The 25014-nt window shown below is 38.6% G+C and overlaps 1 protein-coding gene across 1 annotated transcript in view; it reads left to right on the forward strand.

Annotated features, from left to right (window-relative positions):
- NIPAL2 (NIPA like domain containing 2) overlaps nt 1-25014 on the forward strand; it is an 84367-nt gene that overhangs the window by 20645 nt on the left and 38708 nt on the right. The window contains exons 2-4 of the mRNA XM_032591928.1: nt 4354-4422; nt 5429-5600; nt 23552-23611. Of these exons, the coding sequence (XP_032447819.1) occupies nt 4354-4422; nt 5429-5600; nt 23552-23611 (301 nt within the window). The remainder of the gene's footprint in view (nt 1-4353; nt 4423-5428; nt 5601-23551; nt 23612-25014) is intronic.

A 25014-nucleotide genomic window follows, 5' to 3' on the forward strand; every position in this document is an offset into this window, starting at 1 on the left:
GGACCGTGAGATCGTGACCTGAGCTGAAGTCGGACACTTAACCGACTGAGCCACCCAGGCGCCCCATTAAGTCTTTGATTTTGAGTTAATTCCTGTATGTGTTGTATGATCAGCAGCTGTACTATTTTACATTCTTTTCAGCAGTGCACAAGGGTTCCAGTTTCTCCACATCCTTTCCAACACTTGTTGTTTTCTGGTTTGTTTTAGAGAGAGGGCTTGAGTGAGGGAGAGAGGGAGAAGGGGAGAGAGAGACTCTTAAGTAGGCTCCACACTCAGTGAGGAGCCCAACATGGGATGGGACTCAATCCCACAACCCTGTGATCATGATCTGAGCCAAAGTCAGAGTTGGCCGCTCAACAGACCAAGTCACCCAGGCACCCCTGTTTGTTTGTTTGTTTGTTTGTTTGTTTGTTTGTTTGTTTTTATTATAGCCCTCCCAGTGGGTGTGAGGTGGTAGCTCATTGTGATTTTGATTTGCATTTCCCTAGTAATTAGTGCTGTTGAACATCTTTTCATGTGCCTATTGGCCATTTGTATAATTTCTTTGGAGAAATGTCTATTCAAGTCCTTTGCCCATTTTTATTTTTTCAGTCATTTGTGGCTTTAATTTTTTTTAATATGAAATTTATTGTCGAATTGGTTTCCATACAACACCCAGTGCTCATCCCAACAGGTGCCTTCCTCAATGCCCATCACCCACTTTCCCTTCCCTCCTACCCTCCATCAACCCTCAGTTTATTCTCAGTTTTTAAGAGTCTCTTATGTCCTTTGCCCATTTTTAATTGGGTTATCAATTTTGTTGTTGAATTGTAAGAGTTCTTTAAGTATCTTGGATATCAATCTTTGTCAGATATATGATTTGCAAATATTTTCTGCCACCGTGTAAGTCACCTTTCACTCCATTAATAGTGTCATTTGTTGCACAAAAGATTTTTTTTTAATATATGAAATTTATTGTCAAATTGGTTTCCATACAACACCCAGTGCTCATCCCAAAAGGTGCCCTCCTCAATACCCATCACCCACCCTCCCCTCCCTCCCACCCCCATCAACCCTCAGTTTGTTCTCAGTTTTTAACAGTCTCTTATGCTTTGGCTCTCTCCCACTCTAACCTCTTTTTTTTTTTTTCCTTCCCCTTCCCCATGGGTTTCTGTTAAGTTTCTCAGGACCCACATAAGAGTGAAACCATATGGTATCTGTCTTTCTCTGTATGGCTTATTTCACTTAGCATCACACTCTCCAGTTCCATCCACGTTGCTACAAAAGGCCATATTTCATTTTTTCTCATTGCCACGTAGTATTCCATTGTGTATATAAACCACAATTTCTTTATCCATTCATCAGTTGATGGACATTTAGGCTCTTTCCATAATTTGGCTATTGTTGAGAGTGCTGCTATAAACATTGGGGTACAAGTGCCCCTATGCATCAGTACTCCTGTATCCCTTGGATAAATTCCTAGCAGTGCTATTGCTGGGTCATAGGGTAGGTCTATTTTTAATTTTCTGAGGAACCTCCACACTGCTTTCCAGAGCGGCTGCACCAATTTGCATTCCCACCAACAGTGCAAGAGGGCTCCCGTTTCTCCACATCCTCTCCAGCATCTATAGTCTCCTGATTTGTTCATTTTGGCCACTCTGACTGGCGTGAGGTGATACCTGAGTGTGGTTTTGATTTGTATTTCCCTGATAAGGAGCAACGTTGAGCATCTTTTCATGTGCCTGTTGGCCATCCGGATGTTTTCTGCCCATTTCTTCACTGGGTTATTTGTTTTTCGGGTGTGGAGTTTGGTGAGCTCTTTATAGATTTTGGATACTAGCCCTTTGTCCGATATGTCATTTGCAAATATCTTTTCCCATTCCGTTGGTTGCCTTTTAGTTTTGTTGGTTGTTTCCTTTGCTGTTGCACAAAAGATTTTAATCGTGATGGAGTCCAGCTTATCTAGTCTTGGTTTTTGTTTTGTTTTGTTTTGTTTTTTTGGCCTGTGCTTTTGGTCTCACATCCAAGAAATTATTGCCAAATCTTGCTACTAATTTCTAAACACTCAGCCTGGTAGTGAGTTCAATTCAAACTATTCAGTGAGTGATTTAAAGTACTGAAGTAAGTTATTTCTATTCTATAATTTACTGTTGTAATTGTGGAAGATTTCAAAATTATCCATTCAATCCCAAACTTCTTATGAAACTTTATTTTCGTAATTACTGCCAAACGCATTCGATTATAAATTGAAAGCATGGAAATAGCACAATTATGATACGATTTTTCCCCATGAGGAATAGTGATCAAAATTATTGCCAAGTGCCTTTATTAGGAAAAGAACATTCTTAACTGATTAAAGGCTATGGATATTATATATCAGCTATTAAATGGGTTTTCAACTTTTCTGCTTCATTTTTTAAAAACACTGAATTTCACTTCAGCACATATAATAAAGTTTTAAAACTTCAAAGGCATTTTGCATTCTGAAAAGAGCTCCTTGTGGTTATAATATTCTTTTGAAATTCAAATAACTCCTTGGAATTTGAAGCTAGCTAGGAGTTGTGTACTGTAGAAAAAGAAGGGGGAAGATCCCTGATATCACTGCTAATTTATCCTGGTAGAAAGATATGATGCTTTTGTGCCTTGATAGGAGCAATAAATGCATCTTTTGAAGTAAACATGTTCAGCAATGTGTAAAAACTTTTTTTTTAAGTTTATTTATTTTAAGAGAGAGACAAAGAGAGAACCAGTGGGGGAAGAGCAGAGAGAGAAGGAGACAGAGATCCAAAGTGGGTTCTGGGCTGACAGCAGAGAGCCCAATGTGGGGCTCGAACTCACAAACTGCAAGATCATGACCTGAGTTGAAGTTGGATGTTTAACTGACTGAGCCACCCAGGCTCCCCAAGCACTTATTTTTTAATCTCTTTTTAGTTCTTGTTTTAAACCATTATATACTTTTTCCAGCACGTATTTTTCAAGAGCCCCTAATTTTATAAAGTAGATGATGTAGGAGATCCAAGAGAAGCCTAAGACATGGTTCTCTTCCCTCAGACAGTTTGCCATCTCTTCATAGAACCTAGTGATGCACATGAAATTCTAAAAGAAGAAATAGGGGTACGTGGGTGGCTCAGACGGTTAGGCATCTGACTTCGGCCTAGGTCATGATCCTGCACTTCATGGGTTCGAGCCCCACATTGGGCTCTGTGCTGACAGCTTGAAGCCTGGAGCCTGCTTCAGATTCTGTGTCTCCCTCTCTCTCTGCCCCTTCCCTGCTTGCACTCTGTCTCTGTCCCCAAAAATAAATAAATTAAAAAAAAAAAGAAGAAGAAGGAATAAAGGCACTTACCATGTAGAGTCTGAGAAAGCAAGATCAGAGAAAGCCACAGTGTTTCTCTACAGTCAACTACATCGAATATAAAACTACTTTACCAGTTCCCCATAAGCCGTCCTCATCTGGACCATACCACAGCATATTTAATGGAGTAGTAGGAAAATGTAGTCTACCCCCGATGGAGATCATAGAACTTTAGGGGGAAGGGGATTTTAGAAACATCTTATTCAACATCTTCTTGTTTACTGAGGCCAGGGAGCTGAAATAATTTGCTCAAAGTTACCTGTTAGAAAATAGCAGATCTGGGGCGCCTGGGTGCTCAGTCAGTTGAATGGTCAACCCTTGATTTCAGTTCAGGTCATGATCTCAGGGTTGTGGGATCAAGACCCATATCAGGCTCTGTACTGGGCATGGATCCTGTTTGAGATTCTCTCTCTCTCTCTCTCTCTCTCTCTCTCTCTCTCTCTGCCCCCCTCCCCTGCTTGTGCTCTCTCTCTCTCTCAAATAAAAAAAATGTTAAAAAAAAAAAAAAAGAAAATAGATCTGAATCTCAGATTCATCCTTTATCTCCAAGGCCAGTGATCTTTCTTTCATACTACAGTCCTCCAGAATATGTTAAGAGAAAGGAGAGAGGGAGACCAGATGGGAAACAATTTTACGGTCCATACTTGAGGCAATGAACACCGCAATCAGGGGGGTTGCTGAGGAAAATTGACAGAAAGGATAAATAAGAAGCACCTTAGAAAAAGAACCTGCTAACTATTTTCTTTATTTTAGTGAATTAAATATCTAGAGAATTCAGTAAAGCATTGAGCTAGTTCTAAAGGATAATATTTGACTAAAGTGAAAAAAACCAAATTCTGACAAAACCACTATTCATAATCCAAATGATCCTGGAAAATGGGTGCTATGTAAATATTTGCTGAATGAATGAACAAATGAATGAATGTATCAACTTAAATTTTATTGTTTTGGGTGGGGAGGGGATTTTTAGTAAATATCTTACAAGTGTTACTGAAAAAAGAAAACATTTTCTTTTACAGATTCACCTTTTTGGAGTTTTGCTGGCCATCTTAGGAAACTTGGTAATCAGTATTTCCCTAAATATTCAGGTAAGAAGTAGCTTGTTTTTCTAAGTGTAGTTTGATCTAGGGACACATTATGGCTTGAAGGGGTCTCAGGCACTTTTGCCCTCCTGGGATCCTTCTTCCACAAAAAATCTAAACAATTATATTTTATGACCTCACTGACATAAAGACAAATATATCTTAGGCTGGATTGCGTTCACTTTTTTCTTCTTCTAATTTTAAAAGAAATTAAATATTTTTGTGGGCATCTTAATAGTATTGCATATCCTAGGCAAGGTGCCTCAGTAGTTTGTAAATTGGTACCACAAATTTGTACCAAAGTTGTTCATAATCTTGGCGTAAACCAAGATTTATTTTTAATGTTCTGTTTTCTTCTAGTACTTTTATTATTTTTTTAAGTTTTCAAACATAATCTAGAATTGTATATACTTCTTATAAGAAAGTAAGTTCAGTTGTCATAAAATCAATAAGTAAATTGGGCTTTATGTAATGGCCATGAATATATATGTTTCAAATACAAAAAATACTCAAACCAGATGTAAATAAGCATCTATCACCCCAACCCCCAACTATCAAAGCATTCTGCCTTGCTATGTTTATTGTGGTAGCTACTTTGACTCATACATTTGAATCCATTTTCAAAGGATTTTCCTTTAGTAACTTATTATTTTTATTTCCCGAATGTTTATTTTGGCATCTGAACTTTTTCGGCATTCTGAAAGTAGTGTTAAGACACTTAACTCCTTAACATACTCCTCATCTTTGGAGAGGAAGACTGGTACTAACTTTACAGTTATCAGAATTAAGCAACATTCCTATGTGAGAAGGCCCTTTCCTCCACAAAATTCTCCATCAATGGGAGTCACTTCTGCAGTTAATATGTTTGGAACAAGCAGAAAGCCATAGCAATTGCTCTGTAATAACCTGCAAATAAAAGCCATGATGCAAATGCATAGGACCAAAACTTTTCAGGGCAAGTTTTAATTTGTGGTAGAGATATTTTCTTATTTGCATCCTGATTTCCTTCCAGAAATATTCTCATGTCCAGTTAGCACACCAGGAACACCCAAGGCCATACTTCAAGAGTATGTTGTGGTGGGCTGGGGCCGTGCTCATGGCCGTTGGGGAGATGGGCAACTTTGCAGCCTACGGATTTGCCCCCATTACTCTCATCGCTCCGTTAGGCTGTGTGTCTGTTACAGGTGAGCCATTTCTCTGTGTTTTGACAAATAGAAAGTTTTAGACATCAGAATAATTGGCAGAAAAACATACAACTTAAACAACACGCGAACAAAGGAATGAAGTCCTATTTTCTTAGCAGGTTAACTTGGCACGATTATACTGCTGGTTTCACTTATCTGCCATCATGCTGCCACATTAACCAGAAAGAAACTTGCGTTTTATAGCTGTAGTATTGATGTTTGAAAGCCTTATTTCCAGTGTGTGCGCCTTAATAAATTAATAGTAACAGCAAATGTTATACCATGCTTTTTAAATCGTTAATGAATTATCTAAAAATATTTGTACAGTGTTGTATTTTATTCAGATGTTAAGCTCATGTTGCTTGTAGTTAGAGCATTTGATGCCTCATCTTGACTGCATAGTTCAGTATCTCTTTTACGCTAAGGATCAAATATTGGTTATTCTCCATTACTATAAGAATGTGTACATTTACGGTAATGTCACAATTAACCTATTTTTCAAAACTTACATGATGTACTAAATATATATAGAAAAGAGAATATGAGATGTTGCTAAAGACTAAAAAAAAAGAGCAAAATCACTGCTAAAAAGATGAATAAATTTTCCCAGACTTGTTAAAATCAATAAAAATCCTTTTAATTTTACTCTTTATTTGCTGCTATGGAAACAGCATGTTTCTAAATGTCTGTGAATTTGAAATCTTCACTGAAATAGAAACAAGTTGATGATTATTGTCTGGTAACAGCCAGATCAAGCATAAGATGTGCTCACATGTCCCGATTTTAATATTTCTCCTAAGGATATGATATTCTTAAAGAAAGCAGAGTTTAAACCAAAATAATGTATATTCAAAGAGAATTTTATTTTATGTTGAAAGTAGTTTCTCCTTCTTAATCATTCAAAATATCTTACTTAAAATACTTCCGTGGTGTACTAGGGTAGAATATTTAGCAAAGAACACTTTTGTAGCTTTCTAGAAATTGTTCAGTTAAAATTACCATACTGTTACTTCTCTGAATAGGCACACAATTTATATAATCATTTACCATTTTTAACATCCCAATAAAATGAGCAATTTTAGTGTATCTTCTTTTTGCTACACATACTATGAATGTGGACATTGTGGATTTCTTTTTTTCTTCTCAAGATCTGACAAATAATAGATAAAAGATCTCGTTATATTGTCACCTTGGGACTTCTACAGGCCCCAGTTATTCTGAAAATGTGTTTTTCTTCATAATGACTGTATATTTAGAGCTGGTTTTTATTTTTGCTTCTTGTTTTGCTTTATGCTTCATTTCCAGGAAGTAGACAAAACAGTGTCCAGGAATATAAACAGACACCTGGAGGAGGGTTGGTACACTCAGTTGAAATTCTGCAGTTATCTCGAGTCACTCAGCCCTGGGAATCCTTTCCTCTGGGAACAAGAAAAAGAGAGCTGGTCCAACTAGCTCAAAGGAAGGGGAGTGTGGCTGGACTTGTTGTAATGGTCAGAGATTTCACAGAAATGAAATATAGCCAAGCTCTGTGGGACCTAAAGTGAGCATTTGGAAGTCGCTAGAGATTAAGGTCACCTTGATACCCTTCACAGCCCTTCAGCTGAGCTGCCTGTGAGGCTGCTCCTCTTGGCCTGACTTGCTCAAAGCTCTCATTAGTAATAGGAAGCTTAAGTTTTCCCACTCACCTTAGACAGTGCCCTGTCCTCCCCAAGCCCCCTGTGGGGCCAGTCCACTCATGTTCACACTCTGAGCTCACTGGTTTAACAGGTGGACCTTTCTTAATGCTACATTCTTTGTGTGCTTTTAGCCCCAGTTGATATTTCAACGTTACAATCTTTTTAACAGCCTCCCTCTCTGCCCATAAAATGGTTCAAAGAAGTAAACTTACAGCCTCAAATACAAGCCATTTCCTACTTTGCAATCTTTGCAAACTAGTATATGCTCACGAGTAAATATTCCCACACATTCCTGAGCTGCATTTAGGTTGTGAAGTGTCGTAGGAGGGTTGTGGACCACTGGTGATTGAGAATAGCCCCCAGCACAAACCCCTACCACCCTGAGGTTCCTTATAAAGATTCTAGAAACTCTAAAGGACCTGAAACAAAAAGGAGAGTATTTTTAAAATAGCCATATCATATGGCTCTGTCTACAGATGAGGCAGAAAAGCGTCCACACTTTTCTGTGCTGGAACTTCCCCCCACTGTTATGTCTTGAGAAATTCATGAAAGAAATCAAAATTTCCTTCTGAGTTAAAAAAAAAAAAAAAAGATAGATAGTATACATTGCAGTGTTGCATGGGATGGGGGATTGCATATTCTTGCCTGGTCTGTCTTCTATCTTTTGTTACTTTTAAAATTAAAAAAAAAAAAAAAAACGAAAGAAAATTAAAATCCAAAACTTTAAAAAAAAAAAAAGCTTGAGCTCTGAAGTCCAACCGAAGGGTAGGTACTTTCTGCCCTCTTCCTCCCTCTGCTGAGGTGATCTGGTTCACACCAACAACACCATGCTCCTTTTTTCCTTTCCGGAAGTGAGGGGAGATACCGTGTGGGTAATCATGTGTTCTAATCTCGCTACCCACAGCATGGCAGGCCCCCTAATATGTCAGAACCGCTGTTTTGCGTTACATAATCAAAATTCCTTTTCCCTTTGTAAGTTTAACTGAACAAATTGTTTTTAGGACTAGTATGTAAGAAACACCATGGTAAGCAGTATGGCTATCTCAGTTTGTGCTCTTCTCACAGTCCTGCCTCAGAGCATCTTCCTTTCTCCGTGCTTTCCCCTTCTCCATGTGTTCTGCTGCTCCTTGCTGACAGGCTCACCTTGCAGCCGCGCTCCTCAGGCCCTGGTTTTACTGGTGGTTCCAAAGGAGGCAAAGAGCTCCATAATCAAACAGAGTTCTGTGATATTGGGTTTTATTTATTTTTTTTTAATTTCTTTTAATGTTTTTTATTTTATTTTTGAGACAGAGAGAGACAGAGCATGGGCAGGGGAGGGTTAGAGAGAGAGGGAGACACAGAATCCGAAGCAGGCCCCTCTGTGCTGACAGCTCAGAGCCCGACGCGGGGCTCGAACTCACAGATGGTGAGATCATGACCTGAGCCGAAGTCGGAAGCTCAACCGACTGAGCCACCCAGGCGCCCCTGTGATATTGGGTTTTAAATGTCAGCCAGGTTTCATTAGTGTTGGGTTTCTGGGCACACTGTCAGTCTTTCAGAGGCAGGTGCAGTCGGCCAGGTGTTTGGAACCTACCGACCACAAAACGTTTTTATATGAAGCATCCTCAAAGGACAGCAGTTCTGGGGCGCTGGGCGACTCAGTCAGTTGAGCATCTGACTCTTGGTTTTGGCTCAGGTCATGATCCCAGGGCCGTGGGACGAGCCCCGTGTCAGGCTCACTCAGCGCCAGCTCCGTTCCACACTCAGCGGGGGAGGAAAAAAAAAAAAAAAGCCTGCTTGGGATTCTCTCCCTCCCTCCTTCTGTCTGCGCCCCCCCCCCCCCAAAAAAAAAGAGAAGAAAAGAAAAAGGACAGCAATTCTGCAAAAAACCCTTTAGGGAATTCTTAAGGCAGTGCTCACATTAATAATTCTCTAATCTCCACTGCCTGGCACGAGCGAGTGATCTAGCCTGTCTGAGTCTTAAGGATTGGATAATGGGAAATAATCCTGGCAGATCTGAATGCCCAGGCCTGGGTCCAACTTTCTGAGAATGTCAGAGCCCTAGTATTCTTGCGTCACCTTACGCTTTCTCCCTGAAGGTCTTTCTCACTGGAGAATACGTCCAAACGCTCATTCTGACTGATAGGCTAGTTACACTGGCAGTGTGGTTAGTTCTAGATGTTGACTTGTGTTTGTGTTTCCATTAATTAAGAAAACTTAGTGGTTATTTCTCAATTTCGTCTCTAGCCTAGGCTGGATGTTTGTCCCAACCAGACAGGGCAGTTGAATGGTCCAGAACATGAGCTCTGGGGCCACACTGCCAGGGTTCAAATCCCAGCTCTGCCGCTGGAAAGCTCTGTGGCCTCATACAAGTTATGTAAACAGGTTCATGCCTCAGATCCCTAACCTGTAAAGTGGAGATACAAAGACTTCTTACCTCAGGGGGCGTCTGGCTCGCTCAGTCGGGGGAGGAGCGTGCGACCCTCGATCTCAGGGTTGTAGGTTCAGGCCCCATGCTGTGTGTCGAGATTCCTTAAAAATAAAAAATAAAGAAGAGTTCTTACCTCAGAAGTTGTCCTGGGGAAAAGCAGAGTAAACGCAAATGGCTAAGAACAGTGTTGGATACGAACTGCAGAGTTTGACATGTAGGCAACACTAGCTACTGTCACTGTGATTTATAATTATTAGTATTACTTAGAAACAAAGCTCATTCTTCATAAGGCATCCCTTCCCACGCCCCCAGAAGATGGCTGATGATTAAATTCTCTAAAATGGAGGAACCAGTTTAAGAAATGCTTTCCATTGTTCTCATGCATGTAATGGCTCATTTTCAGGGAGCAGAAAAGTAGGATCCTCACAGCTCATTTGTCCAGCCATGGAGCAGCAATTACCCCTTGACCGTTCCACATGTTTCCTACTGAAATGTGTTGGAAAATACCAGAATTTGCAAATAACCTACCAAGACAAAATACATTTAAAAAAACACACACACACAAACAAAAACAGGGGCACTTGGGTGGCTCAGTCGGTTAAGTGTCCAGCTTCAGCTCAGGTCATGATTTCACGGTTTGTGGGTTTGAGCCGCCCATCAGGCTCTGTGCAGGCAGCTCAGAACCTGGAGCCTGTTTTGGATTCTGTGTCTCCCTCTCTCTCTGCCTCTCCCCCACTCACATTCTGTCTCTGTCTCTTAAAAATGAATAAATGTTAAAAAATATTTAAAAAAAAAAACAGACACAGAAATTTGTCCTAGGAAAAGCATAGCAGCCTATGATGTGTGTGTAACTTTCTGTCTTCTTGCTCTGGCTTCCTATGGCTTCTGTTTACTTGCTAATGAACTTCAGAGAGGCTGAAGGGCAGATTTCTTTCAAGGTCTAACTGCAATTTGAGAATGTGTTTTTAGAGAAACTGTTATACCAAAAATCTAGTAAAAAGAAATAAGTTGGATATTCTGTGGAGTTTGTAGTACAATTTTAAACTACTACTAATCCTTCCCTCCCCAGAAGGTCTTTCTTGGCTTCTAGACTAAATTAAACAGGCTTATTCTCTCTGTTCCCTTAGCACCCTACAGGGCCCTCTTCTTGTCTACATGGTGTCTTTTTGTGAATTAGAAAAAGGCAGCCTTTCTCGTGATACGTTATTTCTGTTTGTCTGCAAATTACTGTGATACAGTGATTTCATTAGTACAGCATGCTTGGGCACCATCTGTCATAGAATTGTCCTGAGAGATATACAACTCAACAAGATGTGAGATGTGGGTGGTGCTTCCTCAGATTTTGTGTCTTTGTGCACTGTACAACCTGCTCAACCACACACAGCAGCCCTGGTCCTGCATTTCCCCTCCAGCAGCTTTCATCATGCTCACAATGACCTGTTTAATACCTGTCCTTACCATTTAACTGAGACCTAGGAGATGTGACTGCGTGTGTCTGCTTGCTTTCCGTCTGCTTCCTCCAGGAAAGCGTAGTAGAGGAAAATCACACAATACAGCTTTGTAGAGCTGGTTTGAATTTGAAGTTTGATAAAATGAGGATAGGATGTTCTGTTCTTGGGTGTTGGAAGAGAAAAACATTTGCTTAAAAGCATAATGGTTAAGCATTTCATTGCAAGGAACTCATGGATATTTACTTTTGTAAATACTTAAAAGTCTTTAAGCCTGTCCTTTGGGGGTTAAGTGAGATTATTTGTGCATCTACAAAGTACAGGCTTTCATTTCACATTTTCCTTTTTTTGTTCATCCTCATGACTGATCTATGCTGTGCTGAAGCATTGAGAGATGGTTAAAAATCATGAAGCCATCAACAACCGAAAGAGTTGAAGTCACATGGAATTAAGGAGATTCATGGTAGACCTTACTCAATATAAAATTAATTTGTGGGGGCACCTGGGTGGCTCAGTTGGTTGAGCGCCTGACTTCAGCCTGGGTCATGATCTCGCGGTTCATGAGTTCAAACCCCACATCGGGCTCTGTGCTGACAGCTCGGAGCCTGGAGCCTGCTTCGGATTCTGTGTCTGCCTCTTTCTCTGCCCCTTGCCCACTCATGCTCTGTCTCTTTGTCTCTCTCAAAAATAATATCCATTAAAAAAATCTTTTTAAAAACAAACAAAAAAACCAAAACAACAACAAAAAATTAATTTGTGTAGGGGTGGTAAGGGAGTGGAATATGAAGGAAGGTTGTTGTAGGGCCAGGGAGGGTGGGAGAAATAGGGCAAAGTAGAAGCATGACATTTCTCTGTTCCGTACCTCTGAGAGTATATTGATTTAAAGTAATTTGAAGAGAGTTCACAGACTATATCAGCCTTTTCCAAGTTAAATTCAGGCAGTAATTTAGAAATAAAGGCAAGAAACAAATATTGAATGAGCATCCACTATGTCAGGTAATGTATGAGACACACAAACTTGCTATTTTACTTCATTAATGCCCAGATGTATAGAAGTGAGTAATGAGTAGATGAAATTTGAGATGAATTGTATGAGATCAAACACTTGGCATTTTACGTGGAATGATAACATCGATAGCAGCGAGATTTCCTTGGCCCTCAAATAATTTCCTAAGAGAAGTAGTCACTGTGTGATGGGTGAATTTGGATGAAAGTTAGAGAGCCAAATGCCCTGAGAAAATGAGGAGAGAATGAGACATGTGACTCTTAAGTCTTTTCCATCTCCAGTTTTCCCTAACATGCTGGCTGTGGCCCAAATGGAAATTCATGATGTGGGATATATGTTGTTTCGTGTATTTCTGTTGTGCCGTGATAGAGCTGTAAGCTGAAGTGTGTCTGTAACCCATTAGATGATGGTCATAGTGTAGCCAGAAAGCCCTGGTGAGGCCTTTTTGGAACTCTAAAGAAGTCATCTCAAGCAGAAACTTTGGTCTCCAAGATTTTTATTAGAAACAAATGAAAGGAAGCATAAACAGACCAATAAGCAAGTGACCTGTAACATTCCACAGACCTAGATGCTACGAATTCTCTCCGTCCTTTGGAGCCCCGTGCTTAGTGCCAGCCTGGATGAAATCACGAGAGCTCTAAACCGCATGGGCTGCCTGTGGGCACTTCACGCAGACGTTTATTTTCATGTTGGAAATATGCAGAAAATATCCCTTTCTCGGTGGCTTTGGGTTGTATGCCCCAGCAGATTTGTCCCCAGACCAGCCTAAATAAAATGCGCAGAATTAAACTCTGAAGTTCTCATTTTATGTCTGCTCATGCACTTAGCTGAGAGCATTCCTAAAACCTAAAAAACTCTATTTGAAAGGTCTTTTCCACCCATCCTGACTTTTTGAGGATGTGTTTCTAGAGAAGTTGCTACTGACGAAGTAATGTGCTATTGAATTTATAATACAGAGTTAATCCTCTCAGCGACAGAGTTTTTACTTTTTCAGAGTCTTTTCAAGCTTAATCACTAATGTGTGTCAAGACAAATGCAGAAAAGAAAGGACTGTTGTTCTTAATCCAGGTACATTTCCTTGTTTGAAATTATACAAATTACCTTTGAATAATTTCTCCAGTATCTTCAATAAGTGACACAAGCAAATTTTATATTAATATGAACAACTTGACCGCTGCATTCCTGCCGGTATGGGTGGTAGGACTTTTTTTCTCTATCAAGAAACACTTTTCAAACGCTCACATTTTCAGATTTTCAAATCCTAACTCCATAGAGTATGTGGTAATTGACCTACTTTTCCCCTACAGTTCTACAACAGGGAATGATAATTTTGGGTCACTCAGTACCTCCATACAGTTAGAGTTGATTGAGCCTGGGAGCACGCTCAATGTGTCCACATGTTTGAAGCTTGATGGTGAGTGACGGGAAAGTGCTTTCGTGGTTTGCTTTTTAGCAGTACAATAAAGTTGCCATTGTAAGTGGTCAGAAACCACAAGCCAGATATTTACATGTGAGGATCTGTTTGTAGCATTGTTATATAAATATGTTCTTTTCATGTCATGGGTTATTTTTTATGAAATGGTTTCCTTTACTACTTTGTCTTCTAGTTGACTATATTATAAAGATATAGCCTGGTTTCCCTTCAGATCACAGAGGCTAACCAATGAATGGAATGTACACTAAATGAAAATTGATGACATTTTCATTGCAGACTAGGTGAGATTCCAAAAACTGGTGTCTTGTAGATCAGATCTTTGCTGTGTTTTGTTTGGCTTAAGCAATGCTTTTAAAGAATACAAACTAATTTTCTAGTTTAAAAACTGGACCATGAAACACAAAAAGTGGTTTGCCTTAAAGAATCAGATTTGGTAACCCTGGACTTGCATGTGGCTAGAGCTGAATCATGGCTGCCACTTTTCACTGATCTTGTATATTCCAAGTCACCACGGCCCTACTGCTCCCCACAGCTACAGCTCCCCGCCCTCATCACACCAGCCCCTCAACCTCATCATCACACCCTACCACCCTTCATTGCCCCAGCCCACCATCTTCATTACTTTTTTCCTCTATAGAGGATTGCCTACTTGGCCCCTGTATGCATTTGAATTTGTAACCCATGGACCAAGGGTTGGTTTGTTTGTTTTGTTTTGTTTTGTTTTTTATAACTGAATCAGATATGAATATTATATCCATAATCACAGATGAGTAAAGTGTAATTGTTTTAATTTGGGGTTAAATGTGTCTTTTAAGAAGTGGTCACAGTTGCATGAAAAAGAATAAAATACCTAGGAGTAAATTTAACCAAGGAGGTGGAAAACCTGTACACTGTAAGTGTAAGACATTGATGAAAAAAATGGAAGATGATGCAAATAAATGGAAAGATAGTCTGTGCTCAAGGATCGGGAGACTTCATATTGTTAAAATGCCCATACAACCCAAAGCAATCTATAGATTCAGTGCAATCCCTATTAAAATTCCGACAGCATTTTTCACAAAACTAGAAAAGACAGCTATAAAGTTTGTATAGAGCCGCAAAATCTTAAGCCAAAGGAATCTTAAGAAAGAAGAACAAAGCTGGAGGCATTACGCTCCCCGGCTTCAAATGATATTACAAAACTATAGTAATCAGAACTCTTTGGTATTGGCATAAAAACAGACACAGATCAATGGACCAAAACAGAAAGCCCAGAAACACATCTATGCCTATGTGTTTAATTAATTTTCTACAAAGGAACCAAGAATATGCAATGGGAAAGATCAGTCTCTTCAATAAATGGTGCTGGGAAACTGCATAGTCACATGCAAAAGAATGAAACTCGACCGGTCTCTTACATCATACACAGAAATTGACTCAAAATGGATTAAAGGCCTGAATGTAAGACCTGAAACCATGAAACTCCTAGAAGAAAACATAGGCAGTAAGCCCCTTGACACTATTCTTGGCAATGATGTTTTTGGATTTGACACCAAGAGCAAAGACAACAAAAGCAAAAATAAACTACAGTGGGGCTACACCAAATTAAAAAGCTCTGCACAGCAAAAGAAACTATCAACAAAATGAAAAGACAAATGGGAGAAAATATTTGGGAGAAAAGACAAATGGGAGAAAAGACTAAATGGGAGAAAATATTTGTAAATCATATATCAAATGAGGAGTTAACATCCAAAATATATAAAGAACTCACATAATAGCAAAAACAACAAATGATCCCATTTTAAAATAGGCACAGGATCTGCATAGACTTTTTTTTTTAAGAAGACATACAGATTACCAACAAGTACGTTAAAGATGTCCAACTTCATTAATCAATGGGGAATTGCAAATCAAAACCACAATGAGATATCACCTTATACCTGTTTGAATGGTTATTATCAAAAGATAAGAAGTAACAGGTGTTGGCGAGGATGTGGAGAAAAGGGAACCCTTGTGCACTGTTAGTAATGTAAATTGCACTGTTAGGAATGTAAATTGGTGCAGCCACTATGGAAAACAATATGGAAGTTCCTCAAAAAATTAAAAATAAAATTACCATGTGATCCAGAAATTCCACTTCTGGGTATTTATCCAAAGAAACAAAACAGTGACTTGAAAAGATAATATGCGGGGCGCCTGGGTGGCGCAGTCGGTTAAGCGTCCGACTTCAGCCAGGTCACGATCTCGCGGTCTGTGAGTTCGAGCCCCGCGTCGGGCTCTGGGCTGATGGCTCAGAGCCTGGAGCCTGTTTCCGATTCTGTGTCTCCCTCTCTCTCTGCCCCTCGCCCATTCATGCTCTGTCTCTCTCTGTCCCAAAAATAAATAAACGTTGAAAAAAAAAATTTACAAGAAAAGATAATATGCATCCCTGTGTTCATTGCAGCATTATTTACAATAGCCAAGATATGGAGACAACCTAAGTATCTATCAATGGATTAATTTTTTAAAAATGGTGTATATTCATGATGGAATATTATTCGGCCACAAAAAAGAATGAAATCTTATCACTTATGACATGGATGGACCTTGAGGGCATTCCACTACGTGAAGTAATTCAGAGAAAGACTAATACCATATTATCTCACCTATATGTGAAATCTGAAAAACAAACAAAAAAATCAAGCTTATAGATACAGAGAACAGATTGGTGGTTGTCAGAGGCAGGAAATGGGAGGTGGGTGAAATGACTGAAGAGAGTCAGAAGGTACAAACTTCCAGTTATAAAATAAATAAGTCATGGGATGTCATACACTGCATGGCAACCATAGCTAATAGTACTGTGTTGCATATTTAAAAGTTGCTAAAAGTAAATTTTAAAAGTTCTCATTATAAGAAAAAACATTCTGTAACTATATATGGTGAGCAATGTTAACTAGACTTAATATGGTGACCATTTTGCAATGTATACAAACATCGGCAGATTTAATGCAATCCCTATCAAAATACCAACAATGTTTTTCACAGAACTAGAACAAATAACCCTAAAATTCGTATGGAGCCACAAAAGAATCGAATAACCAAAGCCGTCTCGAGAAAGAAGAACAAAGCTGGAGGTGTCACAATGCCAGATTTCAAGACATGTTACAAAGCTGTAGTAATCCGAACAGTACAGCACTGGCAAAAAATAGACACAGAAATCAATGGAACAGAATACAGGGTCCAGAAATAAACCCACACTTATATGGTCAATTAATCCATGACAAAGGATGCAAGAATATACAATGGGAAAAAGACAGTCTCTTCAACAAATGGTGCTGGGAAAACTGGCCAGCCAACATGCAAAAGAATGAAACTGGATCCCTTTCTTACACCATACACAAAAATAAACTCAAAATGGATTAAAGACCTAAGCGTGAAACCTAAAACCATGAAACTCCTAGAAGAAAACATAGGCAGTAATTTCTCTGACATGAGCTACAGAAAAATCTTTCTGGTTACATCTCCTAAGGCAAGGGAAACAAAAGTAAAAATAAACCGTTGGGACTACATCAAAATAAAAAACTTTTGTACAGTGAAAGAAACCATCAACAAGACAAAACAGCATACTACTGAGTGGGAGAAGATATTTTCAAATAATATATCCAATAAGGGGTTAATATTCAAAATACATAGAGATCTTATTCAACTCAACCAAAAAAAAAAAATCCAATTAAAAAATGGGCAGAGGACCTGAATAGATATTTTTCCAAAGAAGACATAAATGGCCAACAGATATATGAAGAGATGCTCAGTATTCTTAGGAAATACTCAGAATTCTTAAGGCAATCCCTAATGGTAGAATCTTTAAAAAAAATGATCTTAAAAAATTGAATAAACAAGCTAAAAGCAAAATCAGACCTATAATTATAGAGAACAAACTGATGGTCGCCAGAGGAGAAGGGATGGGGGTTTGGGCAACATGGGTGGAGGAGAGAGGAAGATACGGGCTTCCAGTTATGAAATGAATAAGTCATGAGAATAAAAGGCAACAGCATAAGGAATACAGTCAATGGTATTGTAATAGTGATGTAACGGGGCAGATGGTAGCTACACTTGTGGTGAACACAGCATAATGTATAACCCTGTCAAATCACTAAATTATACACCTAAAATTAATATGATTGTGTGTCAACTATACTAAAATAAAAAATTAAGTTTAAAAAGAGTGCACTAATCTTGATGAGAACTGAGAAATGTATAGAATTGTTGAATGTTGTATACCTGAAACTAATATAGCATTGCATATAATTATACTTCGGTAAAGTATTAAGTGAAAGAATCTTAAAAAATAAAACAGAAATACAAATATAAAATCATTATGTTGTATAACTGAAACTAATATAATGTTGTATGTCAATTATACCCCAAATTTTAAAAAGGATTTAAAATATTAAGTTGTCAGGTCACCTGGGTGGCTCAGTCAATTAAGTGTCTGACCTAGGCTCAGGTCATGATCTGACCGTCCGTGAGTTCGAGCCCTGCATCGGGCTCTGCGCTGACAGCTCAGAGACTGGAGCCTGCTTCTGATTCTGTCTCCCTCTCTCTCTTCCCCTCCCCCACTTATGCTCTGTCTTTACCTCTCTCAAAAATAAATAAACATTAAGAAATTATTTTAATAAAATAAAAAATTAAGTTGTCATAAAGGGTAAAAAATGAAAAGTAGTAAATAAATGTGAGCAAGATATTTTTCAATGGCCATAGTATAATGCATTAAATAGTTATTGAACTCTTCTGTGCCATTAAACCTTTAGTAAAAAAATCATTATTTGGGGGGTAAAGAGAGTTTAGTAAAGTGCACATATATCTTAATGTAAAAAGGGAATCCTCAGTTATCTATTCTACAGACACAAAGATCTAAACTCACCTGTAAAAATCTACCCTTGAGTTTGATTGTTAACATCTAGAAGTTTGATGCTTAACTTCTGTTTTACTGATCCCCATTAGTAGCTATTACAGAAGAAAATCCAAATCAAGTTTGTACAATCTTTCTGAATTCTCACACACCAGATTAATTTATAGTTGTTTTTTTTTTTTCCTTTCACCTGAGGCCTGCTATGGATTTTAGAGCATCAACTCTTATAACAGCCAGTCCTTGGACCAAATCTGAATGATGTCAAAGGAGGCAAATCAGGGACAAATGTGGGATTCATTTCAGGGAACGTTAGGAAGCCCAACACCAGGCCACAGCCGACCCCTGGACCTGGCACCCTCGCCCACATCTAGACTTGGTTCAGCTGAAGCCACCAGAATCTTGGTTGGCCTTTATCTAATTTCTTCTGGAAATCCAAATCAGAATTCCCACATGTACATTTCTTTATATCAACCTTGACTGGACAGGATACTCTGTTCTGATTACTAATCTGAGTGACATTTAATGGCCAAAAACAGAATAGTTGACTCATCCATAATAATTGTTGTTGAGAGTCTTCCTGATAATGAAGCATTACAACTTTAGGGCCAAATGAATACATTAATAAATGGCTCCATAGGAACACTGTAGAAGCTTTTTTTTTTCTCCTAACAGAAGATATTCCTGCTATCTTCCCCCCGCCACCCAACTTCTACATAACCACTGATTACATTTTGGTACATTATCTTTCATATGCTACCTTTCACCTTTTCTTTTTTAATGCATTGTGGTCATTGTGGTTCAGTGTCTGCCTCTGGGGTCACCATATGACACTGTGTAATGAATTTAATTCAGCGTCCACAAGTACTCTCTGTGTAGACCCATGTCTGTGAGCACTCTGTATCCATCTGTGTCCGTATGAAGGCTAGAATGGAAAAGCGTTCTTGAACCTGTTGCCCAAATATGCCTCAAGTCAAAAATGCACACAAAATGTGAGTGCTGATGTAAATGCTCAGTAGTAACTATAGGTTGATCATACCTAGTCCAAATCTGTTTAGTTTACAACTGTGTCCTGCTTTAATGCTTTTTAAACTATTGATCCTGTGGTGCCTGGGTGGCTCAGTCAGTTGAGCGTCTGACTCTTGATTTGGGTTCAGGTCATGATCCCAGGGGGATTGAGCCCCACCTCAGGCTCTGCGTTGAGCGTGGGGCCTGCTTAAGATTCTCTCTCCTTCTCCCTCTGTCCCTCCCCCTCTTACATGCCCTCTCTCTCAAATTAAAAAAAAAAAAAAAAGCAAAAACCAAAAAAACTATTCATCTTGAAATGCTCTATTTTTGAATATTAAGTTTCACTACGGGAGCAAAAGCATAGTGGTTCTTTCCTCTTCCTAGATGTTCATCAGGCAGTGGTGGTGGTTATAGCAACAACTAGACAGGGTTGAGTTTGACAAATCTCTGATTGCAACTATATATGAGGCACTTCAGTTTATTTTTTCTCATTTTAAAAATTTACTGTTCTACTTAGAAGTTATGTTATTAGCTGTTGCTCAGATACTGTCTTTTTGCTCAGCACAGCTCTCATTTTAACCATATTGTGAAAGATAAATGAATTACAAGTAAATGTTCCTTAACAGAATGTTCTTTTTTATTGCTTCGTTTGCTAGATAAATAAACCTAAAAAATCTTATTCTCTTATCTAACAGTTTTGTAGAAAACCTCATATTCTCTTAAAACAGAAAAAAATGAGTATGGAAATGCATTAGATATAAGTTCTTTCATAAAGTAAAAGCATATTAATGTTCTTAAAACTCTGATAAATATTTTGTAGCCGATTGATATAATTTGATGCATATAAGTATATGTCAAGCTCATTGTTACCAATCATGTCCCATTTTTCTTTTAGCAATGAAATTGTCACCTACCTCTTTTCCCCTATCCGTTCTTTTTTTTTTTTTTAATGTTTATGTATTTTTGAGAGAGAGAGACAGAGAGCAAGAGGGGGAGGGTCAGAGAGAAAGGGAGACACAGAATCCGAAGCAGGCTCCAGGCCCTGAGCTGTCAGCACAGAGCTCGATGTGGGGCTTGAACCCGCGAACCACAACATCATGACCTGAGCCAAAGTTGGATGCTTAACTGACTGAGCCACCCAGGTGGCCCCCATGGGTTCTAAAAATGAAATTATTTTTGGAACTGGTTGAGCAACAAGAAAAGAAGGAAAATGATGCCTTTCTACCTTCAAGGGAGGCAATGGAGTGTAGTGTACAAGAAAGAGCTCTGGACTGGGGATAAGGAAATGTGGGCTTTGGTTCTGATTCTGCTGTAATATAAATGTTTGTTAGTGATTATTTATTTGGGGGGGGGGGTGGAGAGAGAAGGAGACACAGAATCCCAAGCATGCTCCAGGCTCTGAGTTGTCAGCACAGAGCCCCACGTGGGGCTTGAACTCACAAACCATGAGACCATGACCTGAGCCGAAGTCAGACGCTTAGCTGACTGAGCCACCCAGGTGCCCTGTAATATAAATGTTTATTAAGTGAATGGATCAACGAATGAACAAACAACTCCTCTGGACCTATCTCCCAGATATAAAGTTTAGAACCTGAGGTACATTGTCTTTGTATCTCCTATCAGCTCTAAGGTTTCCTCATTCCATGTAAGCAATGTCTGCCTTCTTACTAGACTCCTTTGCTGTGAAATAGTCATCTTAAGGATTGTTATAATGGAATACATTTGGATTTGGTACACGTTAGTAGTGATAATTCACCTATTTTTTTATTGATCGATCTCCCTCCACTTGAAAACATTCCTTATGTAATTACACAGGAGGTCAGTGATGGGATGGGAATGGGGTCTTGTTTTTTATACTTTTTCTAATTCTCTGAAATGTTAAATTAGTTTCCCTGAATTGTTTTGGTCCAAATATGAAATGGAAAATTTTCATACATTTTTACCCTTGTCCTGAACTCAATTCTTAACCTAATGGGCTATGTATCTGTACAGGAAACATTGCTTTAATGTTTTAAAGTCACATCACCCAATTAAGTTCATGCTTGGTGGACATTTTTCACACTCCGTTTATTCTGTGTGAAATGTCCATTCCGATAAATAACCTGCCCAGGAGAATTTTGCAAGGACTTGAATAATAGCTCAACTTGAATAAGAGAGAGCAAGGTTGAGAAAAAGATGGAGAAAACATATGAGAATCCCAGCTTATCTTGAATGAGGGTTTCTGGTGTGGATTTATTTTGTTTTAAATCAATTGCCAGAATAACAGATATAGTTATATTCAAATTTAATTGATTTAATGGATTATTATACAGGCTTATTAAAATTTTTATCTATGAAAAAATTTTAATGATGTTGCAAATTGTTTGTAATATGGTAGCTAAGGAAACTGAAAAAAAAATTGCATTATAGTTTCAACTCCGCTAAGGTAAAATAAACGTGCCAACATACTAACTACAGTTTTCTCTAGGTGATGAGTTATTTTTATGATGACTTTTCTTCCTTATTTTCTTCTGTATAGTTTTACTTTAAAAAACAAACTTAAAAGCCTTGCTAATAATTTCTGTTAAAAATTTAAAATTCAAATTATGATGTGTATTATTTTGTAGTATTGCAAGTTTGGGTTTTCCCATGCCTCTACTCATAGAGGAATGGCTCCATAAGAGGAACAACTCAGAGAGATTCAACTTACCCTACACAACCTGAGGCCATAGAAACAGGTCAAGGCTCAGTTAGAGGCTGAGGATTCAGTAGCTTCAGTAATGGGAAAGAGGGTCTTACACTATGAGGGCCAGTAAATGCAGGGCGGAGATCCCACCAACTCTCTTATCTATGTGCTAGCTACACCTGGGAGATCTTAGAAAAATAAGACATCTCAGAGTAAAAGGAACTGATAGTCTTTGTTGGGGGTGGGGGATAGGCAAATAAATTTTCCGTGTAACATGAAAGCTATATGACAAGGGGTAATCAATCACACCAAAGAGTGGATTGGTCGACTGGGTCTGGGGGAATCCAGAGGTGATACTTGAGTCTAGAGTTGGTCTCAAAAATGGAGGCAGAGTTGCAAAGGGAATAACATGAATAAAAGTCCTTTAGAATGAAACTAAATGAGGGGTGCCTGGGTGGCTCAGTCAGTTAAGAGTCTGACTTCAGCTCAGATCATGATCTCACAGTTTGTGGGTTCGAGCCCCGCGTTGGGCTGTGTGCTGACAGCTCAGAGCCTGGAGCCTGCTTCTGATTCTGTGTCTCCCTCTCTCTCTGCCCCTCCCCAACTAGTGCTCTATCTGTCTCTGTCTCTCAAAAAATAAAAATAAAAAATTGAAAAAAAATTAGAATGAAACTAAATGATGGTTTTGGGAATTATGATGATTTTAGTAAGGGTGGGCATAGAATATAAAAGAGATCGAGGACAAATGTGTGAGGAAAGTGGCAGGAGCTTGAGGTCTACGCCTGAGATGAAGCCCAGTGACAGTGGACTGAAGAGGAGGGTGAACCGGACAGTTGGTGAAATCTGGACCTGACAGACCCAGGATGCTGTTGGACGTGTCGCGTGAAGGAGAGTGGAGACTGGCAGGAGTCCTAGGATTCTGGGGCTCCTTAGAGGTGTCATTGGAATAGACTTTACCAACTGAGCCATCCAGGTGCCCCTTGGAATAGGAATTACAGGAGGAGATGAAGGGAAATAATGAGTTTCAGTCTGGCATATATCGAAAATTAAAACTTCCTTCTTTCCATTCTTTCTTTCCTTCCCTTCTCTCTCTTTCTGCCTTTCCATCCCTTCCTGCTCTATCTACCTATCTATCACCTATCTATCTATTCATCTATTCATTTAGTTATTTAGTAACCTTTATTTTGCCCTTGCTGTCCATGGGGCATTATCCCAGCCACTGTCCTAGGTCCATTGTAAACCAGGCCAGTTTTTATTTATCCTCAACCATGAGGGGGCGAGAGGGAGTTGTTTTCACAGCCACAGCTGCTGGGTGTCTCTGACCAGGACATAGCTAATCAGGTATAAGACACAAAGAGCTTAATTTCTTTCAGATGGTACCGTGTAATGTACGTTTTTTATATTGGAAACACCACTGATGGCCATTTCCTTTCCAGGTAGTGCCATTATTTCTGTTATGTTTCTGAAAGAAAATTTAAGAGCTTCAGATTTACTAGGTAAGTAATTATTTAAGTCATGTAATTATAGCACTGCTTGATCAGGAAATAAATAATATTATCCATAAAAAAAAATATGTGCTTTAAAAACAGGGAACAAATTGCTGAAATGGATAAATCTCATTTAGAGGTGACCAGGATTCTTTCTTGGAGTTGCCATCTGCACTTTCATGTGAAGTATTTCTGTTTTCATTGTGCCCACTGCCCATGCTATTGACCACAGCGAATTATTATTTTATACTATTATTATGAATGTTATGAAATTTTCATGAGCATAATAAAATCCAAGAAAACATCTGTATTACCTAATAGAGTCTTCCACTTCAAAGGATGTATTTGTTACATTGTCAAGTGAAAGTCCTGCATAAAAATGAAAACCACACAAAAATTAGATGCACCAATTAACCACCTAATTTGTATTTTGCTCTTTCCAAAAACAACAGAGAACATTCCCCTTCAGATTTTCATTTAGAAATACAGCTGTTAGTAGAAAATAATAACAGCCTTCCTGGCTATAAGAAGGGTTGCTATTATATAGCAGAGCCATCATGTTATTGATTATATCTTCTACGTTTTACTAGAAATATCATTTGTGAGAAGAATTCTGGAGGTTCATATTTTCTTCCTTGACAAAGTCTTCTCTGAATTGCTGCTGACATATGATAACGAATATGATACTTTAGGCACTTTAAATAAAGGAGCGGCTGCTCACTTCCAAGGAGATCACATTTTTAAAAAATTTGAGCTTTAAATGTGACGCCAGTGTTGGTATGTTGAGCATTTGTTTTCCCTGATTGTGTTTCCCTTGAGCCTGTTGTCTTGAAAGTGTTTTCACTTTTTCTTTTTCCTCCTTGGTTTGATTCTGCTAGTAGAGTTTTTAGTCCACATCATCAAATTTGTCATGGTTAAAATGTTTTTCCAAATGCACTCATATATGCATTGTATCTTTTTAAATATATTATTTTTCTATACTCTTTTTTTTAATATATCTTGGTTTGTGGAATCATTTGGGGAAGATGTACAGAATTAGAAATAAGAATGAGCAATGCCTGAGTTTTATAAATTAAAAACAAATTACATCTTACATTATTTTTCTCATTTGTCAAATGCCTTAAGGAAACTCTAAATCATTTTATCTAACATATGTCATCTTTTATAGTTAATGGTTGATTAATGTTTAAATTAATCAAAAGTATTTGATGAAGAAATACAGATGGATATATAGGGAGACTTGCTAACTATTGTGAATACTGGTGATAAAAAGATGGCGAAGACGGAATCTCTGCCCTCAAATAATACAGTTGGTGATAAAATATATACATAAATAAGTTTTTTAAAAGCAGAAAGCAGTATGTATCCTAATGCCTTGAGGCTTTAGTTAAGAACAGGATCTCTAAACCTCA

The sequence above is a fragment of the Lynx canadensis genome, chromosome F2, assembly GCF_007474595.2.
Source record: "Lynx canadensis isolate LIC74 chromosome F2, mLynCan4.pri.v2, whole genome shotgun sequence".
In the NCBI taxonomy this organism is placed as follows: domain Eukaryota; kingdom Metazoa; phylum Chordata; class Mammalia; order Carnivora; family Felidae; genus Lynx; species Lynx canadensis.